This window comes from Physeter macrocephalus, chromosome 20 (genome assembly GCF_002837175.3).
Source record: "Physeter macrocephalus isolate SW-GA chromosome 20, ASM283717v5, whole genome shotgun sequence".
NCBI classification, from domain to species: Eukaryota; Metazoa; Chordata; class Mammalia; order Artiodactyla; family Physeteridae; genus Physeter; species Physeter macrocephalus.
In genome coordinates this window covers 44,276,781-44,301,692 of record NC_041233.1, presented here as the reverse complement: position 1 = coordinate 44,301,692, position 24,912 = coordinate 44,276,781, and the positions used below count along the sequence as shown (strand labels likewise).

Here is a 24,912-nt window from a genome sequence, read left to right as displayed (position 1 = left end):
ATTGCTGACTGAACTTAAAGTATATTTTGAATTCCTTTGAAAGTGTGCAGAAGTTGTTCAATATCAGTAGATTCTATCCAATGTTATGGTGAAAAAAAAGATTATATAATTCTAAATTGCAAGAGATCTCATATTTTGTCAAAGACACATGTTATTAGTGGAATAAAGGTATAGAGAATTTTAACATCTGGTCCTTGAAGCAATTTGACAGGATTGAAGAATTATTATTATTCATTATTATTATTATTATTATTTGTGAATTATAGCCAAAGCAGGATAGTAGGCAACATGAAGGTACCATGAAGACAGGAGTTATTTCCAAACTCCTCTCATATCATTTATAAGAGTTGCAGTCCCATCTCACAAGTAATACTAATAAGGAAATATTGCTTATCTAACTAACACTTAGTGGTAACAGTCACACCTGATTCTTTTTTTTTTCCCTTGAAGTAATGCATTCATAATGTGCTATTTTACTACAGAGGATAAAATGTATTCAATTCAGAAATGATATATAGATTGCAAAAATGGAAGGTAGTTTTCTCACAAGAAAGAACCCATTAAATATAGTAATATCTAAAGACCTAAATAAGAGCAACATCTGTAGATACCACTTCAGGTTGACAATGTAACACAAAAGTTTCCCCTTTTCACTTCTTGGTGAAGTTTCACTGAGCATGTGTCCAGTTATATTATTGTTTTTCTGTGGGTAATGAGTGAAAAGTTGCTTTGTAAGTAATGAAAAACTGACAATTTCCATGTTACTTCTTAACTTTATGTTTCTAATTTCGGATCTCCTTCCCCTTCCAGAGGAAGTTAGCGATGCCATAGCTTTAAAATGGCTGTTTTAGCTGCAAAACTCAAATGTTCACTTTCTGTTAGAAAATCTAAAGCAGATGGTATACACTTGCTCAGTATTTGGAATTCTTTAAAGGCAGGTAAATTTGAAATTCAGGTGTGGGTAGGTTAAGCTGAAGTCATAATCCTGGTAACATTTTCCCAAATAAAAAGAAACCCTTTCTTTTGAAATGCAAGTGTTTGTGTAGTTGTAGTTCTCAGCTGCATCCCTGCCATCATTACAGCCTCATTTTCATTTAACTTGGCATAAATCCCCAAAATAATGTTTGTTTTGATTCTGATTTGGATTTTCAATAGAAAGTAAAAGATGTGAAATGAAGAGGTAGCAGCTAAACCAGGAATTTAAGCCACTGCACTACTGATCTCAGAAGGAATCTGGTCTGGAAGGAGGAGACCTGAACTTAAAGTGGAAGGGGCTCTTGCTGTTAAACTTTTAGGGGTTATCTTTTGACTTAGAAGCTCCTGCTTTTTTCCATTTGCCCCAACCGGGCAAACATTATTTAAAAAGTGATCAAATCAAGCCTGAGAATGAGAGGCCTATGTTTCAGGTTTTTCTATGGTGGTTCTTAATGCTCTTCTGCATGTCTCCCACTGGGCTGTGTACCTGAGCCAAGTGTCTGCTCCCCTTTACTCAGTGAGCTTCTAAGAAAGGGCATGGCATAGTGCCAGGCACATAAGGAGGTGCTCAATTTTAGTGGAGCACACAGACATGAAATGATAACAACAGGATTATATGCACAGTGAAAATGCTCTGCTTGACCATGTCTTAGCTTGCTCTTGTGTGTCCATGTCTAGAGGACTAGGGACCTTAGTCAGAACCTGTCTGATACGGACCAGGCTCTTCAGGTCAGCATCCCTGGGTGGAAATGGACGTTTGAAAATATTTGCTAGAATGAATAGCAGTGAAACAACTGCAATAAGTGGATTCCAAAGCCTTATCATGTCAATTTCATCTCAAAAACATTTGCCTTTTTAATGAGTATTTTTCCACTGCCATTAAACATCCCCATGTGATGTTCATTGTATTGTATATTAATAGCATTTGTATTGTATATTAATAGCATAGCCAATAAATTCATGTGACATGATGAAATGTTGCTTATATGCTTTGATGGAGCCTAAAAAAAGAAAGCAGATCTTTTGTGTCCTTTTCTCTTCTGTTGTCGTTTGTCAGTAAAACGATAAAGAAGGAATTTTCTCTCCAATTTATTTTATCTTGCACTGAGATGAGAGAAAACTTTCTCAGACCACTAGCCCCTGATGGCTATCCATTTATATGAAGGAAATATCTCTTCTGGCATAAATAAAGTTGGGGACTGCATGCTTTTTTTGGTTGAATACATACGTGCAAGTATCTGTATCCTCTGAAGCAAAAATAATAACCACTGAATAACTTAATCAATAACTTTCTATTTTGGGCCAGTGACTCTGTTAAGGTAAGTAACAAACACCAAAAGGGAAAAAGTCTTTAATTCCTTTTTGCCAGTTTTTTTCATGGCAGTATATATTTACTTAGGCCATTATTTCAGAAAAAGAAAAGTTCATTTCAAACTACTATATGGAATCTATTTAAGAACTGAATAAATAAAAATGCATGTTGGTCAATACATTTCAAGCTAACATTGGGAGCTTATCCTCACTCATCTTTTACAAATGCTGCTCTGATGTTTAGATTTTAAAAAAATTATCTTTTGAGCATCAGTGTATTTTCATTCTGAGTCCTTTTAATTAACTGGAGCACACACACTCACAGGCCACATCATAGACAAGAAGGCATCAGTGCTTAGCTACAGGAGTCACATTCTTGACATAAATGTGTAATAAAATAACATATTATTCAAATATTTTATAACTTGAATGTTTGCCTTTGTTTTTCAAATATCAGAATATTGTAAAAACTGTGAAGATAGAATCAGATAGTTAAAAATATTACAGACCACAAGTCAAAATGCCAGTCCCTCATGCCTCAGTCTTTGTGACTTTGGCTAAGTCACTTACCATCTCTGGACCTAGTTTGTTCATTTTTTAAAATGTGAAGGTTGGATTAGGTGAGCTCCCAAGGGTGTTGATGCAGATTTTGTACCATGTTAGTATCTTAATACTTTGAGATAAAGCATCTTTAAAGTTGTCTGATTCTCTACTATCTTGTTTAAAGGAAATTGAATTTCTGGGAATAAGTGTAAATATGCTACAATGTGAAACATGCCCAAGGTTTCTAGTTCTAATTCTAGTGTTTAATTACTGAAATCAATCACTTATCAGCAACTGGTCTACCCAGTTGCAAAACAGAAGTAAAAATACTTGTTATCCCATCTTCACAGAGAATCGGGGAGGATCAATTAAATGAAATAAATTTTAGAGTCCTTGGAAGAAAAGAAAGGTACTTCCTAAATGCAAAGTATTTGCATTACTATCATTCTTATTATGCATCAGATATGAGCAATGCAATTTTCCTGGATATTCCAGTTGGCTTTATCTTCTCAAGGGAATGTATCTGAAAAATAAGTAGAACTATTTCATGGCTACAGTACTTAAAAAAAAAGACTGTGTTTCTGAAAACCACAATTTTGGAAATACAGAAAGCAAACTAATGCTATCTCAAATTCCCTGAAGAAGAGATTACATTTTCTGGAGAAAACTGACATAATGAAATACTTTATATTCATTAAGTTACTTTCAAGCTTTTTATTTCTTCAAGTTTTTACTACTACTGTTAAAAGACTAGTGACTATACCTGTATGCTTTATGGCCAAATAAATTAGAAATTGTCTCTTTTTGTTTAGAATTTTAGGAATAGGGTTTCTTATATTTAAAGGTTTTGTTTGTTTTGTTTTTTAAAACCCTTATAGTAATAGAGACTTTTGTAAAGTGTTATTTGAAAAACATTATTTCAACAGGAAATAACTCCCTATACAAACCTTGAACAATAAAATGGTTCACAGTTTTCCAATGAAGTCAGAAGATTCTGCTTTTAAAGTTTAGTTTAACAATGAGACTTTTTAATAAAGCAATTAAATTAATAAGAGATGACTGGTGACTTGATTATAGATTTAATAGACTATCCATTTTTATTTTAGTGACTAAGCTTATTTAAATCCAAACATTTTAGAATCAGGGGAATAGGACATGTAGTAACTATTTTCACATACACAAAGTTAATGTAGCACAATGAGGTGATAGTCCCAGTAGTTTAAGCCCAAATCACATCTGTGTTAAATATGCAAATAAGTATTATTGGTCCAGTTTTCAATTCTGCTTTCTCTCTATATAGTTACTTGTCTGGCTGAATTTGTATTTACTCTTCAAGACCTACAAATTACTTAATGCACCAAGTTTTATTAAATCAAGAACTGTTATTACATAAAATCCTGTGTACCAAGTTAAGTGTTTATTCAGTAGATGGCCAGCATTAGAGCTTGCATGCATCATAGACCATATTTTGTGCTTAAGGCCGACTGTCAAAAAGTTCTTACCTCCTTTAACTATTTCTGTAAATATTTATTTATAGATATCAATGTTCTTTGATCACATAAAAAGTGGAAGGATTTCTAGGAGTTTATCTGAACATTTAAGTAAGCTAGGACTCTGACTTTATCTATACAACTCATACTTATTTACTTAAGCGTATGTTGATACTCTTACAAAGGCCTACATGTTGAATTCAGGACTTGGAAATACAAAGTCACTGACAGAGCCAGGACCACGAGTCATGAGCTTTTGTTTGTACGTTAGGATGCGCTCTTGCATTATTTTTAAGTCCAGAGTAGACATCGATTGTCGGATTGAATCTCATCTTACCTATTAAAAGTTACAGAATGAAAATCTTAGTCATAGATGAGAGTTCATGTGTGTTTACTGGAACATTTTATAGATTTCCCCAAGAACTGATAAAACTAAATTCAACAGGAAATAAAAATATACCCAAGAGCAGATGAGCACAGGCAAAGCAGTGGTGACTGATCTGCACGTGGGTTAAAAGATGCTAAGACTTTGTTTGATTTTCTTTGGAGACCCTTAGAGTAGACTTCTGAAACTGATTTGGATTATAGATTTTGCTAAAGTAAATAGGGCACATTAGCCTTTTGTTTCATTGGCTTTTTTTTTTTTTTTTTTTTGCGGTACGCGGGCCTCTCACTGTTGTGGCCTCTCCCGCTGCGGAGCACAGGCTCTGGACGCGCAGGCTCAGCGGCCATGGCTCACGGGCCTAGCCGCTCCGCGGCATGTGGGATCTTCCCAGACTGGGGCACGAACCCCTGTCCCCTGCATCGGCAGGCGGACTCTCAACCACTGCACCACCAGGGAAGCCCGTTTCATTGGCTTTTAATTACTGGCTTTTGTATCCCATCTGGAATGTCCCTTTGGATTCTTGGACCTTACTTTAAAACTGCACATACTATTGTTTGCTTTGTAGAATAATGCTGAGCCATTTCTGCTATTGTAATATCAAGGTGAAGATAAAATTTTAAGTGTCAGACATTTTTGTACTGGGTCATATTTGGTTTTCAGTACTAAGGAGAGATGTTTGCTTCTTAATAATAGTGGTCAGTCATAAGGAATAGAACCCAATTGTATTATTTTGAAATGATGACAGAATTGATTCATGGATATCTGGTAACAACAAAAAAGAAAATTATGGTGAATAATAAAGGACATCTGAGTCTTACTCTTTGGTTTTGTGGAAGCTGGTGATATTGGAAGAGATGGAAAAATAAAAACTAATGGTTATTATCTATTTCTGAAAGGAAGTGAATATAATACTGGATAGATATGTAGTTTTAGATAAAGAGAGGTTAAGATTATTCCAGTATTATTTTTCTGTTTCTAGACTTTGCATGTATGTCTTGGTCTCATCATCATTACACCTGCAGCTTTACATTTTCATTGCTTTTAGAACCTCCTTTGGTGTATAAGCAGAAATGAAAAGAGAAGGTGAAAATGTAGGCAACTTTGTTTCTTTCTAGCAGTTCTTGAAAGTTCCATATTTCACTATTTAAAGAGTACCCTGTACAAATTAGTGACTGTGGATTCTAATCACCAAAGCCCCAGGTGAATCTTATGGTCAGGGAAATGATATGTTATCTCTCTACTTCACCCAACACACTTATTCTCTTGTTATATAGTTATTTGCATGTTGTTAACCTATTTTGAGAGTTTATAAGCTCCTTGAAGTTATACAGACAGAGTATGTCAGTATCTGCACTTTTCTGGAAAGAGAATCCATAGCTTTCACCCTATACTAAAAAAAAAAAAAAAAAAAAAAGAATACAGTTGACCCTTGAACAACATGGGTTTGAACTGTGCAGATCCACTCATCTGCAGATTTTTTTCAGTAGTAAATACTACATGATCCAGTTGGTTGAATGGGCAGATATGGAACCATGGATACAGAAAAATTGTGGATATGGAGGACCCACTATAAATTATACATGAATTTTTGACTGTAGGAGGGTCGGCGCCCCAACCCTTGCATTGTTCAAGGGTCAACTGTAAATAACAGTATTGTCTTTAAAAATCTGTATCTCAAACTAAGGTAGGAACATTAGAAAATACACTTCATACTCCTTGCTAGATTTTAAGCAACCAAACATCAGGAATTGAATGCCTTACTGATATATATTTCCCTTAGCACTTGGGAACTGTCCCTCTCATAAACACTTTTGCACAGATGGATTTTAGAGTTGCATAAATCTGGGCCTAATTCCTTGGACCTGGTACCCCACAGTAGTAAGTAAGCCAGGAACTTGTGTTCCACGGTTACCTCCTTCAGGCAAGAGAAGTTTTATAGAACAAGAGCCATTTACTGAACCAATTTATTTTGTCTCCTTCCCCACTCAAAATTATCAACTCTAAAGAATGGAGAACATAACGGATAGATTCAAATTATTTTCAAATAATTCCTGAGTAAAAAGAAAGAATAAAAACATCCCTCCAAGTTACGAGCTAGAGGGGTGAGATACCTCCAGAAGCTAAATCATCTATAGTTCGGCTTTTTTTTTTTTTTTTTAACTCATCCATGGTCGGACATGTATTAATTGGCAAATTGTCTCCTCTCATCTCCTATACCTTCCTTAACCACCTTACCATTCTATAGCTCTTGTTGCTTTTGCCATCCAGTTGTACTTATTTATCTTCTCTCTTTTTTTTAACATCTTTGGGCTTTATTGGAGTATAATTGCTTTATAATGGTGTGTTAGTTTCTGCTTTACAACAAAGTGAATCAGTTATACATATGTTCCCATATCTCTTCCCTCTTGCGTCTCCCTCCCTCCCACCCTCCCTATCCCACCCCTCACTTCGTCACGGCTTACCCTTCCCCCTCCCCATATCCTCAAGTCCATGCTCTGGTAGGTCTGTGTTTTATTCCCATCCTACCCCTAGTCTCTTCTCTTTAAAAGGTATCTCACCGACAACTCCATAAAAATCACCCAACTAGGAAGTATTTTAAAAATTCACCTAGAAATAATAGCAAAGTAATTAGCAAAGTTTTGCATTCTGCGTCTGTCTTTGTTTATCAATGTTGTTTTTTTTTTGTTTTGTTTTTTTTTTTAAAGCTGTTAGCCATTACAGAGCTATCGTTCATTCCTATGGGTCTAGGACAACAGGGGCAGGAGTCAAGGCCAAGTTATGAGTCCCCAATACTTTTGCCATGAATGCATCACACTCCAGACTCATTGGACAGCAACTGATTTCCTTGGATCATTTTAATCCAACCCAAAATTCTTCTATGGCTCTGGAACCTCCTGAGGCTTTCAGAGGGGTTAGAACTGTGGTTCTCAACCCTTAACTGTGCATCAGAATCACCCAAGGAGCTGTAAAAGTGTACAGATGTGTGATACTGCTTCCAGAGATTGCTGATCGACTTGACCTGTGGTGGGACGCAGATTAAGTGGTTTCTAAAAGATGCTCAGGAAGTGCTGATGTGCAACAAATGGCTGAAGATGACTTGTTTAGACATCTTCCAGACTAATTTTACAGAACCCAAGTATAAGGATTTAGGGGGGGGGGAGGTGTGTCTTCAAGAGCTATAAGTAATAACACCATACTTTAAATATATAAAATGGTGTCAGAGTAGTCTGAAAGAGTTTACCCTCTTCAATCTGAGATTTCTAAATCCAGCAAGCACATAAGATATTATTCAAAAACAGTCTCATTAAGAATTTGACTGCCGGAAATTCTTGAACACCTACATACTATCATGGAGTGGGGGGCGGGGTCTGATCCCAGCAGGTGTCCTTTTTAAACACCTGTTGGCGTGAACTCTGCCACTGGCCCTTTAAATGGGATGGAGTTTCGATTTTCCAAAAGCTGGGAGCCAGTTGGAATGCTAGAAATGCACATTTGTTGTTTATGTTCCGTTCTAGGAAACCATCTCCTGAAGTGCTGTGTTGATCTCTTGATTGTGTAGTTAATGAGAGAAATCTATAGATACCATTCAGAATGCCTAGCAGTCTTGTTTATAGAGGTTAACTGGAGGGAGTTGATTTCCCATAATCAGCGAATAACGAGAAACACTGTTTACCATCTTGTGAGTCTTTCAAGAATTGATGTGTTAAAAACCAGAATTGTCATTGTAAATTGGAGAGTGTTGAAAGCTCACCTAGATAACTGTTTTACATTTTTCCCAAGTGGAGCGTCTGAATTTGTATTTGATTATAATGAAATAGCTAAAATGTTACACAGCTTAAGGCCAAACATGCCTGTGAATGATTCTATCCAAAAGCTGACATAAACAAACTGTGTTAGTATCACTATTTCAAGCATGTTCATCATGTCTATCTATATATAGCATACTACTGAATCAGGTACCGCCTGGCTGAAGGTCATGGGTTACACATAGCTCTTCAAATACTTTATTTCTGAGACAGCTGAATTACTCCCTGACCTGACTTTAGTGAGTGGAGGATCATCATCTTTATGCCTTACTGCCCTTTCTAAAAATAGTAGGGGCTTTAACAAGGAGATATTTTAAGCAGCTCATATTCACTTGTCTCATCAGGGGAAGCTTATTTTGGCCACTTGCATGTGTCCAATTTGCATGTGCTTAGAGTTAAACTTTTGGAGGCTAGTCTGTGCTCCTCCACACCACTCATCTAAGAAACTGGCAAGCATAAAGACACTGGAATTACTAGCTGAGAGTCAGTGGGTAAACACAAATGAAGGGAAGACACTTTTTAGGAATGTGAATATGCTTCCGAAATCATCCATTTCAGACATTTTCACGTCAGTCCTCAGCTTTTCGGATCTGTTTTCCTAAAACCTGGCCGTGATTTCACTGCAGAGACCTCAGTGATCTTGCCGCTTTTAATAAACATTAATAGGAGCCATGCCAGCCTGTGGATAAGGGAAACTAATGAGAAACTGCCATCCAAAATCTGAACAGCAAAAACAAAACCAAGCAAAACCAAAAAATCCAAAACAAAACCAAAAAAGAACAACTCAAACAATCTGTGCTCACAAGAAGACGCATAGAAAAACACCGAGATGTAACTTTGATTTGATAACTGGATTTATCAGTCACATGACTGACATGCAGTGGGTACTTTGTATTTTTCTACTCTGAAATACAAGTGCAAATCTATGTTATTCTGCACAACTGGGACCAAAAAATTATGAGTGTGAGAAAACGCAGACTCTAAAAGCAAGATGGAATTTAAGCAGGTAAACCCTGTTTCACAGTCATGTCATTCCGGTACAGTTGTACGTGGTACTCGTGTTTGCACCTCTAAGAAATTTCCATTTTTTCGCATCAAAAACTCCAGATATGAAGCTGAAGCTGCTTTCTTCGCCAACCTGAAGCTGTCTGATTTCAACATCATTGACACCCTTGGAGTTGGAGGTTTCGGACGAGTAGAACTGGTAGGTGATTGCTCTTTAAATGCTTTTGAGAGTCCTGTCTTCCTTTTTAATTTTTTCTCCTAGATTAAGATTTCTCTTTTCTTCTCTCTCTAATCATTAATTACTATTGTTCCTAAATTGGTACCAAATACTCTCATTTCAGCACAACAGAGTTTGCAACAAAGTGAACTATGTTATGTAATCAGTAAATGAAAAATAAAATAAACACCAACTTACTTTTTAGAAAACCTCTGCATATTAAATGAAAGGTAAACACATTTACTTAATGAGGAGTCATAAAGCACTTATTACCTGCTGATTTTCTGTGATCTTTATTTACTTCCTTAGTTCTGAGCAGTGCTCACTAACTTAATTATGCACTCTATCTATAATCACAATAACTAAAATGTAAATTTAAATATATATAAAGGGAGATGAGGTATATTTACATGTATTATATATCTATGTATATAACATATAATTATTCTCACCACTGCTTTAAAAATTAAGTGAATGGTGTTGTAGTTATTCTGTGATTCTGTAGTTGCAAGCACCTATTTAGATTATAGTACATATATATACACACATATATATAACTGTATAAGATAATATGGCATGAATATTTTATATAATTTATTTCACACACGTTTATTTGTGTGTATACACACACAGCTAAGTGAAGATGAAGAAGACATTTTGGTACAAGTTCATACATTAAACACATGGCATCAATATGGTGTAAACCAAATGAAAGCATGTTGTATTGTGCCTTTGTTTAAAATATAAATTTAAAAACTGACATATTGCAACAAAAATTAGAAAAAAATGTACTCTTGTGACTGAGTTGCTGCATTCCAGACTGTGTGGATAAAAACCGTATTTGAGAATGTAGATTAATGTCCACCTCTCCTGAACATGGAGGAGTCCCTGATATCAGACACCAGTACAGTACGTTAGGACCTCCCTGAGACTGTGTACAGTGCATTAAATAGTTACTGTTGCCATCAGGCAGTAGGAGAAATCCCCTTCCATAAAAGTAGATTGACCTAGCACTATTTTTGTATTTGTCCATTTGTGCTGTAGTTGGGATTTTTGACTTTGATGGGCAGAATGATGTTATTTACTTAAATATTAGACAAGAAGGGTTTAGAGCCGTAAAGTGTTTCACTGAATTTGTGTTATGCTTCCCTTAACACTGGCTGGAAATACTATAGTAATACTACTGATGACTTGATTCCTGACTTCATAGTGTGCCTCTGGGGATCTAAGTATTGAATGCTTTCAATTACAGGAGTAAAAATCAAGTAAGGGCTTAGAAAAACCTCTTGCTTTTTCTGAATCCTGCCAATTAATGCAGTCTTAGGTTTATTTTTCAAGAACATTAATTTTGTGATGAAATATAACTTCACATAGTCAATGAAGATTTAATGACAGTGTTATACATGAACAGCTTTGCACTGGGAGTGTTGGGACACAGCAACAGCACAGAGTGTAGAGCTCCTAGCCACGAAGGATTTATTGTCTGCTGTGTTTATTTACATAGTTGTATGGGTCTAAACCCCTCTCTCTATGAAGCACTATAAGGGACAGAATTCCCTAGAGATTAATTTTATGGCCGTTACAGTTTCTTAAAATTATTTTTTTAAGGACCGTGGGCAATAAAATTGCTGTTTTAGTTGACCAAAAAAATCAACATTGTAACTTTGTGGTCTCCTAAAGAGGTCTGATAACTTCAAATTGGGAACCTTTAAGTTACCAGTGAGGTATTTTATGAAATATAGGAATTTACTTAGGATTTTTGAAATACTGGAAATCACTTAAAGACACTGAAACCACTTCAAGATGCCTAATCAAATGCCAAGCTGATAGTGGAAAACTTCTAGAAAATTCCCTCAAAAACTGTGAGGAGGCACAAACAACCACAAAATTAAGGAAGGTTCAAAGTGCGCATATTAAAGGTAATGCAGTTTAAAAAGACAAAATATGTATGTGTTTGTAGGCATGTGTGTGTTTGAGTACATACATATTTATATATAATCTTCATCCCAGGAGTGATAATCAAAGGCAGTTCAGCAATTTTCTTCTCATGGACGTGATATTTTACACGTCTACACAAATGTTTTTAGACTAATGGAAATCATAACCTCCAGGATTAACTTAGGTTGCAGCTGTAGCCTGGTTTGAAAAACTTTAGATGTATTCCTGAATGATAGACCCATAATGGGTTATAAAGTATAACTAGTACATCATGGGTAGAGGTGCATGTCTTTAACCGCTGAAGTGACATCATCTTGCGCGATCTTGCACTTCCCAAACACACTAGAGGATTATCCTAACACCCAAATTGTCTTCACCGTTCAATGTGGACTACCCATTTAAGTGATCACTATTATTACCCCAGGATCCATTGCTTCCACTTCTTGCCACTTACTAACTGCCCAATAAGATTAATTACTGGGTATGAAAAATATTCTTTTCTGTGATGGTTCATTTTTACATGTATTCAGTGATGCCAGAATTGGGAGTTTGGCTTCAACACTTTGACTGTAATTATACATACTGTTGTCATAGCAGACCGCGAATCTCCATGAGGACAGTGGTGACTGCCCAGGAGGTAGCAGTGTCCGGTTAGAGTAGGACTCACACCCTTCAGAGGTAGGAGGAGGGTCTAGGCAGAGCCCAGTTCTGTTGTGATTACAAAAGTTTTCTTTTCACTCCCCTCTGCAAATGGTGCATGCGAGATAATTTTATCAGTATTACAGAGTGCTATCTTTACACAATATAACCTTCACATGAACTCATTTATGTATGTTTTACATATACACAGTACTGAACATGTTAATACCAAGTATATAATACTTATACGTTGAACCTACCAATTCTTTGTTCAGTAGTAATGTTGATCAGGTAAATGACATTGTAAAAATTACCACAGTTACACTTTAATTTTATAATTCTATTTTTTAAAATTTTCCCAGGTATTGATTATAAGATGATAAACTACTGAATTGGGTATGAAGAATTAAGAAATTTGAATTTGTGAACCCCATTTCCTGTTAGAACTAAGTTAGGAGTGTAGTTTTATTATCATTTGATATACAGATCATGTTCATGTTATTTGCTTAATGTAATACCATTCAAACACTTCTTAGCATTTCTTAATTTTTATCATTTATGTCAATTTAGATGAATTTAGATGCAGGGGTATTTTTCAGGCGAAGAATTGCTAAAATAATTTATTGCCAACTTTTAGAGATGAGAACATAATTTTAGAACATAATAGAAACTTAAATATTTGTTCAATGATGAGACCAGAAGCTTGAAGTGAAGGTCTCATAGGAATGGGAGTTCTGTTCTTAAGTTATTCAGTCTATTTCGTAAATACTTTTAGCATAAGTGATTTCAACTAGTTTAATATCAGACATGTCTTGTTCACACCCATTACCTTTGGGAAGTCATTTATACTGCTTTCCTTTCTGTGATCTGGTATATACCGTATTTTCTGCACATATTGTTATTTTGAAGAACCGCTTTCTAACTTATTCAGTGCTACCTGTTTACAGAATATTTTCCAGAAGACCACACTCCATTTATAATAGCACCTCCAGCTAAAGAACTCAGCTTTTTAAAAATATATGATTTACTCATTAAAGCTATGAACAATGCTATAAGACATCTAGGTAATCCTCTTAATTTACAAGACGTGACCGTAAAATAAGGAGATGGATTTTACAAATCACAAGTGAAAATTAGTCCCATTGCTTTATGGTCACATTCCGAATTTACTCTCCTTTGCTCTTGTCAGAGAGGTGCTTGCTTTTCAGAGTAGATTGGTACAAGTCAAACTTTTTAATCTAGCAGTGCTATGTAGTGGTTGCTTTAAATAATAAATATGTAATCTATTTATTCAGCAATTCAATGCCTCATATACCAGAGCACCATACTTGGATAAAATATAGGAAGAATGATATGGAAAACATAATGTCTGTCTTCTTGGATTATATTCTTTCTACACAATTTATTATGTATTTATGTAGTGAGCTCTCTGCTGGGATATACACAGTTTAACAGAAAATAGCCACTGCCTCTAGGGACTCACAGTCTAGTAGGAGGGACAGTCATGCAAACTAATAAGTAAACCCATAATCAGAATATGAGCAGCACGTGCTCAGTGCATGGAGGAGCAAGATTGCTTAGAGCAGGTAGCATTTCTAAGACAGAGGGATCGACATTAAGGCGTTGCCATAAATAACCTCAAGCACTATGGTCTGCTCTCGTAAAATGAAACTACTGCAGGATAGTGTGTTAATAAACTGATATTAATAACGTTTATTAATAAATTGGTATTACTTTCTTACTAAAATAATCGAGCTTTTCACTTGAACCCAGCTTTACAATCTTCAAATGGCTCTCATATCCAGTATATAATTTTGCCTTTAGAGCTATCGTAAGCCACATTTCACAGGAACTAAGTCATGAATAATGTGTATAAGTGACCTAAGAGCACACGGTCACTGAAAGAGCTGTTGTTACTGCCCAGAACTACTGATTTTTAAACTAGACTTTCTTTTTTTTTTTTTTTTTTTATCATTCTGACTACTAAAAATATTTAGATTCTTATCACCACCAATAACAGCCACCATTATCAAATCAGACAAGTGTCACTTTATTATCATAGGTACACCTTTGTTTTTTAAAAAAGAGTCTTCTAGGATTCAAGAACCTGTCTTAGACATAAATATGGAATAGATGCCATGATTATCTGCTATTCACCTCTTCTTCTATTGAACCTTCAGAGACTCTTTTTTTCTGTTTTCTCTTTTGCGGCTCCTAGTTGAGTGTTAAAATATCTGTGGAGGAAAAAAATAAAGATCAGACAGTATCACGTGGTAGCTAAAAGCTAGAGCTCTGGAATCAGATTGTCTGGATTGAGATCTTACCAGCTGTTGTGATTAGTCATTTACTTAAACCTCCTGAGCCTCAGTTTCCTCATCTCTAAAAGGAGGATAATAATAGGCTGTGTGCCTCACGCATTGCAAAGATTAAATGAGTTAAAGTCCCAAAATAGTGCCTCACGTATCATAGGTCAGTAAGTGTTGGCAGTGTTGTTATTATTATTAAAATATTCTAATGATAACTATCATTTTCAGCTCTACCCATAGAAAAGGAAGGGAATGAAATATTTTACTCTTTTTTCTCCCATTGTTAGGCCAAGCTCTGAGAATACAAGCATTTCTCCCATACATGAGCGAGTCTAAGGTGTTCAAATGACCTTCAGTGATAGCTTCTATTACATTCCCCCAAACCACTAAAGCTCCTTACTTTCTGATCTGTCATGAGTAGAGATGGGAAACAATTTTCAGTCTTCCTCACACTAAACCTTTGTGTACCTGAAGTAGTCTGCTCTTATTCATCCATTTCTCCCGTAAATTGTAAAGCCCCACCTCTTAACCTCTCAACAGGAAATCGTTTTTGGTGCAAACTGCTAAATCATATCGAGTTTCTCCACAATCTTCTTAAACCATGGCACCCTGATTGGGCATAATAAGGGTCTGGCTCTTGCCAAATGGAGGACAAAGGTCATTTCTCCTGTGCCACAATCCCATGATCGGATTGCCCAGGAGGGGGCAATGTGGTAGCAAGTTGTAAGAATTCTGCCACACTCACAATCACATTTGTGTAACAGGGTCTGTGTGCTGTACATATGGGCATCCATACCACTCTCAGGGCATTTTGGCCAGCTGCTTGGTCACTGTGTGTCACACGCAAGTGACGTGGAAGGCTATGTAAAGCAACTAAAAAAAATAGGGACTAAGAGATGATTAAGCAAGAAATTAGGTGATAAACCTATTGCTCAGTCACAGAGTTTTGTTTCGTCATTATGAAAGGGGAAAGCCCAAGCCAAAGGGAAACCCCACGTGAGACGAAAACCCTTCAAGAGCTTCTTACTGCCAAGCCACATGACAGTGAAAGAGAATAGCTGTGGGATCGCTGGACAGCACTGCCATTTGTGCCCACTGTGATTTATGCTGCAGAGGATGCCTGGGAAACCCTGCCATCCTAAGGCCTTGTGTCCTCTGTAGCCAAGCTGAATAAGGACACTATGCTGGTTGAAAACTCAAAATTGCCTCATTTTAACATAGCCTTTTCTCTAGAAATACCCTACTTGTATTATTATTAAATATGTCATCCTCATTTATATTTATTCTTCAAAAGAATGAAAACTGACACAAATTAGTAATTGTGATAGTGTTGATTTCTGAGAAAATAAGTTATTCAGATAGCTAATGAAAATCCAATTTGATAAATGCTAATTGAACGTAATAGGTGCAGTCACAATACAGGCATTCCTCAGAGATATTGCGGGTTCAATTCCAGACCACCGCAATAAAGCAAGTATCACAATAAAGCAAGTCACAGGAATGTTTTGGTTTCCCAATGCATATGACAGTTATGTATACAGTATACTATAGTCTATAAAGCATGCAAGAGCATTATGTCTAAAAAAACAATGTACATACCTTAAGCAAAAAATACTTTATTGCTATAAAATACTATCATGAGTCTTCAGTGAGTAGTAACATCAAAGATCACCGATCACAGATTATTATAGCAAATATAATAATGATGAAAAAGTTGGAAATACTGTGAGAATTACTAAAATGTGACACAGAGACACGATGTGAGCAAATGCTGTTGGAAAAACGCTGTCGACGGGCTTCCTCGACACAGGGTTGCCACAAACCTTCAATTTGTTAAAAATGCAGTATCTGCAAAGTGTGATAAAAAATGAAGTCCAATAAAATGAAGTATGCCTGTATACTGCAACTTCTTAAAACATCTAACCACAAGATAGTTTCTAAGCCGAAATCACAGGTAATAAAATTTATCTCTGCTTTGACGTATACAAATAAGGTAAAATATGGATGAATTCATCGTTACTGTAGAATATATTCTCTTTAGTACATTGATAGCTGGAATACAATTTAGACTAAATGAATGACAACAAACAGAACAGTCACACTCTTATACATCTTTTGAAATTACAGGAATTTTATATACTAGCCATCTATTGAAATGAACATTTTTCTTTAAAAGTGTTTGAAATTAGTGTTCTATAATAAAGTAAAATGTTAGCATTTCCTCCTCTAAACCTTCATGTTTTTCTAGAAAGATCAATCCACAGTTGGCCCTCAATATTCACAGGTTCCCCATCCATGAATTCATCCAACCTCAGATTGAAAATATTCGATAAGGTTTCAAAAAGCAAAACTTGAATTTGACATGCACCAGAAACAATTTACATAGCATTTACATTGTATTTACAACTATTTATATATTACCTATGCTGTATTTATACCTATTTACATAGCATTTTCATTGTATTAGGTACTATAAGCAATCTAAGGATGATTTAAAGTATACGGGAGGGTGTATTTAGGTTATATGCAAATATTATTCCATTTTATATGAGGGACTTGAGCATCTAAGGATTTTGGTATCCACAGGGGAGACTGGAGTCAATCCCTCACGGATACTAAGGGACAACTGTAAACCTAGAAGGCACTGGACATGTCTTTCCATGGCTTAAGATAAGTTTTGAATGAACTGTTTTATCACCACTTAACAGTTTGGTCACTCACCTTTTTGTTTTCTGTGACGTAAATTTGATTTTTTTTAATGCAGTGAATTTATGGTCACGTCACATTCAGTAAAAGTTTATCTATTAAAAAAATTCCTAAATATTTTTTGTAGGCTATAGCAATATCATGTGTGATCCGTGCCCTCAAAGAACATCTTGCTTTCTCCTAAGTAAGAAGATAAGATCAATACATATGAAAAATAGCAAGTGAAATCCTATAGTATTGCATTAAATTCTAAATCATGAAGAAGGGTTCTCAGCATCTCAAAAAGAGAGCATTTGGAGCTGATGATGTAGCGAGGCCCTGAGAAGACACAGAACTTGAGCCAGGGCTTAGAGAATAGGTTGGGATTTAAATGAACAGATGCGAAAAGGCCATCTGGGGGAAAGGCCATTCCAGGAAAAGTTTACAACACAGAAGGCCACGTGTTTTCACAGGACACCAAAGCAAGTGGCCTGACTAGAGGTTGTGTGAGGGAGCAGTGAGAAATACTAGATAACCAACTGACAGGGTATAACTGTATTATATTCTTAAAGAAGATTAGACTTTAAGGCATTGGGCCTTTGGGGGCATTAGGTCAAGTGAAGACTGCAAATAAACACAGACTCAGCTCTCAACTTCCACCCATGAAATAAAAGAATACACTATAAGGTGACTAGATGGGCTATTTTTAGGTGGCAGTGCTCCCAAAAATAAACATCATAATTTCTCTTCTGAATAAGGTAGTTTACTTTGTGCCAAGATGTATTCCTCGTCCCTGAAAATTTTATGTAAACACTTTCAAAGAGAGATCCCCTCCATGAAAGGGAAAAACAGTCTCCTTGTGTATGTTAATAATGTTGAAAATAGCCATGTTCTCTTAAATAAAATGAAATGATTTATCTTGCTTTCTAGAAATAAATATAAAATAGATGATTCTGAATGTTTCACTGTAGCTCATCAGCTGTATGCATTTAATTTATTGCTAATTCATATTCTGTCCTTCATATTAACATCCCCCATTGCGCTGACATATACCATATATTAGGCTAAACACTGGGCTAAGAAATCAGGAGATTTTTGTGAGCCACATGGCTTTGTACTTAGCCCCAGATTCAGTTAACTGCCTTGCAAATTCACAGTAAGAGTGGGGAGATCATCAACACCCCAAAAGTAACAAGCTAAACCAATGGGAACCACTGTCTGGTCATGGCTGCAATCTCAGCTTCCACTTTCATGAACAAAGCAGTTTCAATGTTTAATGCGACTGTTTTTCATAGATAAGTCAGCATAAGCCAAAAACCAGTAAACACATGTTGAACTGGCTTAACTACATGTGAAGTACGAAATCTCGTGAAAATTTTGAAGTAGAAAAACAGAGAAAGAAGTTACATGTTTTTTAATATCAGAAAGGGTGAAGTTTGAATATAGCATATATTAGGACATTAAGATCTGATTATAAGCCATTTGATTAAAAGTCTTCCAGTAACAGGTTAAAAAAATTATAAAGTTATTTATGTCTAACATCTCAAAAGTGTGATTAGAATGCAAAACCTCTCATGAATTAATCTGATCACATCTCAGAGAGTTGAATTTTGCCATATATGATTCTCTCTATAGCATTTAAACTCATTTTAAATCTTCACTGCGTCAATAAATGAAAGAAGTTGAAGTGTCAACTTATGATACTCAACTTTTTAAGTGTGCTTTTAAGTATTAGACTAAGTTGAATTACGTGAAATATTCAACAGTTTAAAACTATTTCATGTAGTATTTCTTTATATGAGTGAGATTATGCATAGAAATTAAATCTTAAGGGAAAGAAACGATTTGATTACGAAGGAAAACAATTTAAAGTGCATCATAGGTAATAAAATCAATTTTAATATCCCTAAAAAATGAAATAGGTTTATTTAACCCAAGTACTGTAGGGAAGAGAAATGGTGTATTTAAATTTCACATCTCAGGAAACAATCTTGAATCAACGTAGGTAGCCTTTTGAGTCAAAATGTAGCAGTGCTAATTCCCTAGTAAGGGAAATCACAAGTGCTCTTTCCTTTGCAAATGATTTCTATAAAATAGTCCAAACTTTTGTTCATGTTGTAATTAAAAACAGAAAAGTATGAAGTTCTTTTTCTTATCTTCCTCTGAACTAAAAGTTAAATGTCTTCTTAAAAAATTAAAATGAAAACTATTTCCTCTATGAAAATTGCTTCACATGTTTTCAACTCAATTTGAATTTAAAAATACAGGTATTTCCTTATGTTTCTTATCACTAGCTGTAAAATTGAATTTTAGGTCTAAAGGCAAGTTACAGAGAAAATGGCGTTACATTTTGATAAGAAGTTGAGGTGACCCTGGGAAGGAAAACAAGGATGAAAAGCAGAGAGATTGTCTCTTGATTATCACTTGTGCAAATGGCAAGTGGGATCAAATGAAAAAGAATAGATAAAATAAATTTTGAAAAGCTACTTTTTCTAGGTTCTTTGTTCTGAAATTGATATACCTCACCATTAATATAGTTTACTTAGTGGTTACCTATGAAATAAATTTTACATATAAAGTCTTAAAAATGTTAATAGTTTACAGAAACTAGAATAAAAATGAAATATAGTTTTGATTAATTGGGGAACTTTTATTGAAGGGGTAAAGATAAGCATAGAAAGAAAAACATTTCTGACATTTAGTTCCTTAAAATGTAAATTAAAAATATACCTATCTCACAATCAATAAAGACAAGAACTAAAAAATATAGATACACATATTTTCTGGCTTTTTCTTATTTTAAAATTCCTTAAAAGCTTTGTTGAGGTATAATCTACTTACCACAGAATTGTACAATCACCACCACAATCCAATTTTAGAACATTTCCATCACTTTAATAGAACCCTTGTGGCCCATTTGCAAATACTCTCCATTCCTACCCTCAGCTCCAGCAACTACTAATTTACTCTCTCTCTGAAGATTAGCCTTTTTTACTGCATGTTTGTTTTCTTACACTAAAACTTTGTTTTCCACTAAATATTTTTATTTTCTACATGTATAATTGTAAATTTAGTTCAATGTGGATCTGAATATAAAGGTGTTTAATACACAGCAACTTCATGCCTTTTTTCTTTTTGAAGTTTATGGTGATTTTATGGCTCCTTTATTTTATACCCTACTTCAGCTTTGTTACTGTACCCAGCTGCTACTGAACAGAGCTGTTTAAGTTGTTTCCTGAACATGGAGTTTGAGGCCAGTATCTGATAGGTTGTGAAGCATTGTCTGGCAATAGGGGAGTATTGCAAAATGATGGAGACAGAACAACCTAGTGTTTATGCATGTCTAGAGGGTGTAATAGTTGGCTTGCTGGTTTACTTGGTTGTTAAAAGTTTTATTATGGGTCTTTTGCCTCTTTTGGTGAATCTGGTTGAGAACTGTAACCAGAGTAGAGAAAAGCATACTCCCACAGTTTGGCACAGTTTATCTTATAGAATAGGACCTATACATTTTTCTCAGTCTATGGTTTTCTTTCTCTTTCTTTCCTTCCCTTCCTTCCTTTATTCCCTCCCTCCCCCCGCCTGCCTGCCTGCCTTCCTCCCTCCCTCCCTCCCTCCTTTCCATCTTCACTTATAGAACTTTTCTTTTCACTATAGACCTTGTCATGAATTCTGTAAATTACCTCAATTTGGATTAAATGTGAGCTACCTAAATTTTACAATACAGACCATGGCCACATTGTTCCTGGATTACTTAGAAATCTATTTCCTCCCTGTTTAAAGACAGCCCAAAATAAAGAAATGATTTCATGCCATCACGTGTAACATGGATTGCCTGATTAAATTGTGTGCTGGTTTGCTGGTTTGTTTAGAGAAAATATTTGCCATTCTTATTTTGCTGTTGTCCAGCTATTACAATTAGGATGACTCTGCCTAGATTTCCTTACGCCTTGGAGTCTGTTTTAATGCTCTTCTTGGGAAAGCTACTACTATTTCTATCCAATGCATGTTCTTTGACAATTAGTAACACAGAAAATACAACAGTTAAGAAGCAGATCCCCTCTACGTGTTGGGGTTGAGAGAACAGAGCAAATAAAACCTCCACATCCCAGGAGAATATGCATGTGCTGTAAACTCAGGGTCATGCTTCCAGAGTGAACCATCATGCTTCCTTATGCTACCTTTGTGTTACTTGGGTAATTCCCCCTTTATCCTTTGGCCCAAGCTATTGCCGCAGGTTTGTTGGGCTGTTTCCATAAGGTTAAATATAATATGCTTTCAAAATGCATATTTATTTTGTCAAATTTCAGGTTCATAGAATCTTGCGGCTGGAAGGAACCCTTAGATGTAATTTAGTTTGGCCCTTCATTTTCTGAGAGGTGGCCTGAGGCCCAGTAAGATTATATGACTAAACATAAACCTATTAGTGAAAGACCTAGGACTAGAACCCAGGTTTCCTGTGTAAGCTTTTCTTTTCTTTTCTTGAAATATAGTTGATGTACAATATTATGTTAGTTTCAGGTGTACTACATAGTGACTTGATATTTGCATACATTATGAAATGGTCACTGCAGTTAAGCCTAGTAATCATCTGTCCCCATACAGTTATTACAATATTATTGACCATGTTCCTTATGCTGTATGTTACATCCCTCTGACTTATTTATCTTATAACTGGATATTTGTACCTCTTCATCCCCTTCACCTATTTTACCACCCCCACTTACTTCCCCTCTGGCAACCACACATTTGTTTTCTGTGTCTATGAGTCTCTTTTCGTTTAGTTTTGTTTGGTTTGCTTTTAGATTCCACATATAAGTGAGATCATATAGTATTTCTCTTTCTCTGACATTTCACTTAGCATACTACCCTCTAGATCCATCCATGTTGTTGCAAATGGCAAGATTTCATTTTTTTATGGCCGAGTAATATTTTATTTTATATAAAACACACACACACCACATCTTCTTTATCCATTTGTCTATTGATGGGCACTTAGGTTGCTTCCATATCTTGGCTATTGTACATAATGCTGCTATGAACATTGGGATGTATATATCTTTGGGAATTAGTGTTTTGGGGTTTTTTGAGTAAATACCCAGAAGTGAAATTGCTGGATCATATGGCAGTTCTGTTTTTAATTTTTTATAGGCACCTCCATACTCTTTCCACAGCGGCTATATATACCAATTTACAATCCCACCAACAGTGCATGAGGGTTCCCTCTTCTCCACATCCTCACCAACATTTGTTATTTGTTGTATCTTTGATGATAGCCATTCTGACAGGTGTGAGGTGGATTTTCATTGTGGTTTTGATTTGCATCTCCTTGATGATTAGTGATGTTGAGCATCTTTTCAAGTGTCTGTTGGCCATCTGTATGTCTTCTTTGGACAAATGTCTGTTCAGTTCCTCTGCCCATTTTTTCATTGGATTGTTTAGGGTTTTCTTGATGTTGAGTTGTATGGTTTCTTTGTATATTTTGGACATTAACTCCTTATTGACGTGATGTTTGCAAATATTTCTCCCATTCAATAGGCCAACTTTTTGTTTTGTTGATAGTTTCCTTCACTGTGCAACAGATTTTTGGTTTGGTATAGCCAATTTGTTTATTTTTGCTTTTGTTTCCATTCCCTGAGGAGACATATTGAGAAATATATTGCTAACACTGATGTCAAAGGGCCTACTCCCTATATTTTCTTTTAGGAGTTTTATAGTTTCAGGACTCATATTTAAGTCTTTAATCTATTTTGAGTTTATTTTTTGTATATGGTATGAGAAAGTTGTCAGTTTGATTCTTTTGCATGTAGCTGTTTAGTTTTTTCCAGAACCATTTATTGGAAAGCCTATCTTTTCCCCAATGTATATCCTAGCTTCTTTTGTCGTAGATCAATTGACCATATAAGTGTGGGTTCACTTCTGGACATTCTGTTCTGTTCCATTGATCTCTGTGTCTGTTTTTGTGCCAGTACCTACTGTTTTGATTACTGTAGCTTTGCAGTATAGTTTGAAATCAGAGAGCATGATCCCCCCCCACAAATTTGTTCTTCTTTCTCAAGATTGCCTTGGTTACTCAGGGTCTTTTTTGTTTCCATACAAATTTTAGTATTGTTTGTTCTAGTTCTGTGAAAAATGCCTTTTGCTAGGGATTGCATTGAACCTGTAGATTGCCTTGGGTAGTACGGTTATTTTAACAACATTGATTCTTCCAATTCATGAGCATGGAGTAGCTTTCTGATTGTTTTTGTCATCTTCAATTTCTTTCATTAATGTCTTCTAGTTTTCAGGGTACAATTATTTACCTCTTTGGTTAGATTTATTCCTAGGTATTCTTTTGATGCAGTTATAAATGGGACTGTTTTCTTAATTTACCTTATAGTTCTGATATCTGAACTATCAGATAGTGTATAGAAATCCAACAGATTCCTGTATATTAATTTTGTATTGTGAAACTTTACCAAATTCATTTATAAGTTTTAATAGTTTTTTTGGTGATATCTTTAGGATTTTCTATATATAATATCATGTCATCTGCAAACAGTGACAGTTTTACTGCTTCTTTCCCACTTGTATTCCTTTTATTTCTTTTTCTTGCCTGATTGCTATAGCTAGGACTTTCCGTACTATGTTTAATAAAAGTGGTGAGAGTGGGCATCCTTGTCTTGTTCCTAACCTTAAAGACAATGCTTTTAGCATTTCACTGTTGGATATGATGTTGGCTGTGGCTATGTCATGTATGGCCTTTATTATATTGCAGTATTTTTCCACTATTCCCACTTTGCTGAGAGTTTTCATTATAAGTCAATGTTGAATTTTGTCACGAGATTTTTTGTGTCTGTTGAGATGATATTTTTCAATTTGTTAATGCGGAGTATCATACTGATTGACTTGCAGACATTAAACATCCTTGCATCCTTGGGATCGATCCCATTTGATAATGGTTTATGATCATTTTAATGTATTGCTGCATTTGGTTTGCTAATATTTTTGTTGAGGGTTTTTGCATCTATATTCACCAGTGATATTTGGCCTGTATTTTTCTTTTATTGTGGTATCTTTTTCTGGTTTTGGTATCAGGGTGATGCTGGCCTGGTAGAATGAGTTCCGAAACATTTTTTTCCTCTTTAATTTTCGGCAGTAGTTTGAAAAATATAGGTATTAAGTCTTATTTAAATGTCTTCTAGAATTCACCTCTAAAGCCATCTGGTCCTGGACTCATGTTTGTTGGGAGTTATTTATTATTATTATTATTACTACTATTACCATTATTATTATTGATTCAGTTTCATTACTGGTATTGTTTGATCATATTTTCTGTTTCTTCCTGATTCCGTTTGGGGATATTGTATCTTTCTAGGGATTTATCCATTTCTACTAGGTTGTCCATTTTATTACCATATAATTGTTCATAGTAATCTCTTATGACGCCTTGTGTTTCTGCAGTGTTGACTGTAACTTCTCCTCTTTAATTTCCGATTTTATTTTTGGGCTCTTTTTTTTTTTTTTTTTTTTTTTGTGGTATGCGGGCCTCCCTCCGCTGCGGCCTCTCCCGTCGCGGAGCACAGGCTCCGGACGCGCAGGCCCAGCGGCCACGGCTCACGGGCCCAGCCGCTCC

The 24,912-nt window shown here is 35.5% G+C and overlaps 1 protein-coding gene across 3 annotated transcripts in view; it reads left to right on the top strand.

Moving 5' to 3' along the window:
- Window positions 1–24,912, top strand: part of PRKG1 (protein kinase cGMP-dependent 1) — a 1,272,686-nt gene that overhangs the window by 1,216,537 nt on the left and 31,237 nt on the right. For 2 of the 3 annotated variants that reach the window (XM_024121261.3, XM_024121260.3), the window contains exon 10: window positions 9,618–9,714. In XM_024121261.3, coding sequence (XP_023977029.1) covers window positions 9,618–9,714 — 97 coding nt within the window. Of the gene's footprint in view, window positions 1–9,426; window positions 9,517–9,617; window positions 9,715–24,912 lie in introns of those variants that run through there. The other variant, XM_055081497.1, reaches the window with a different exon arrangement.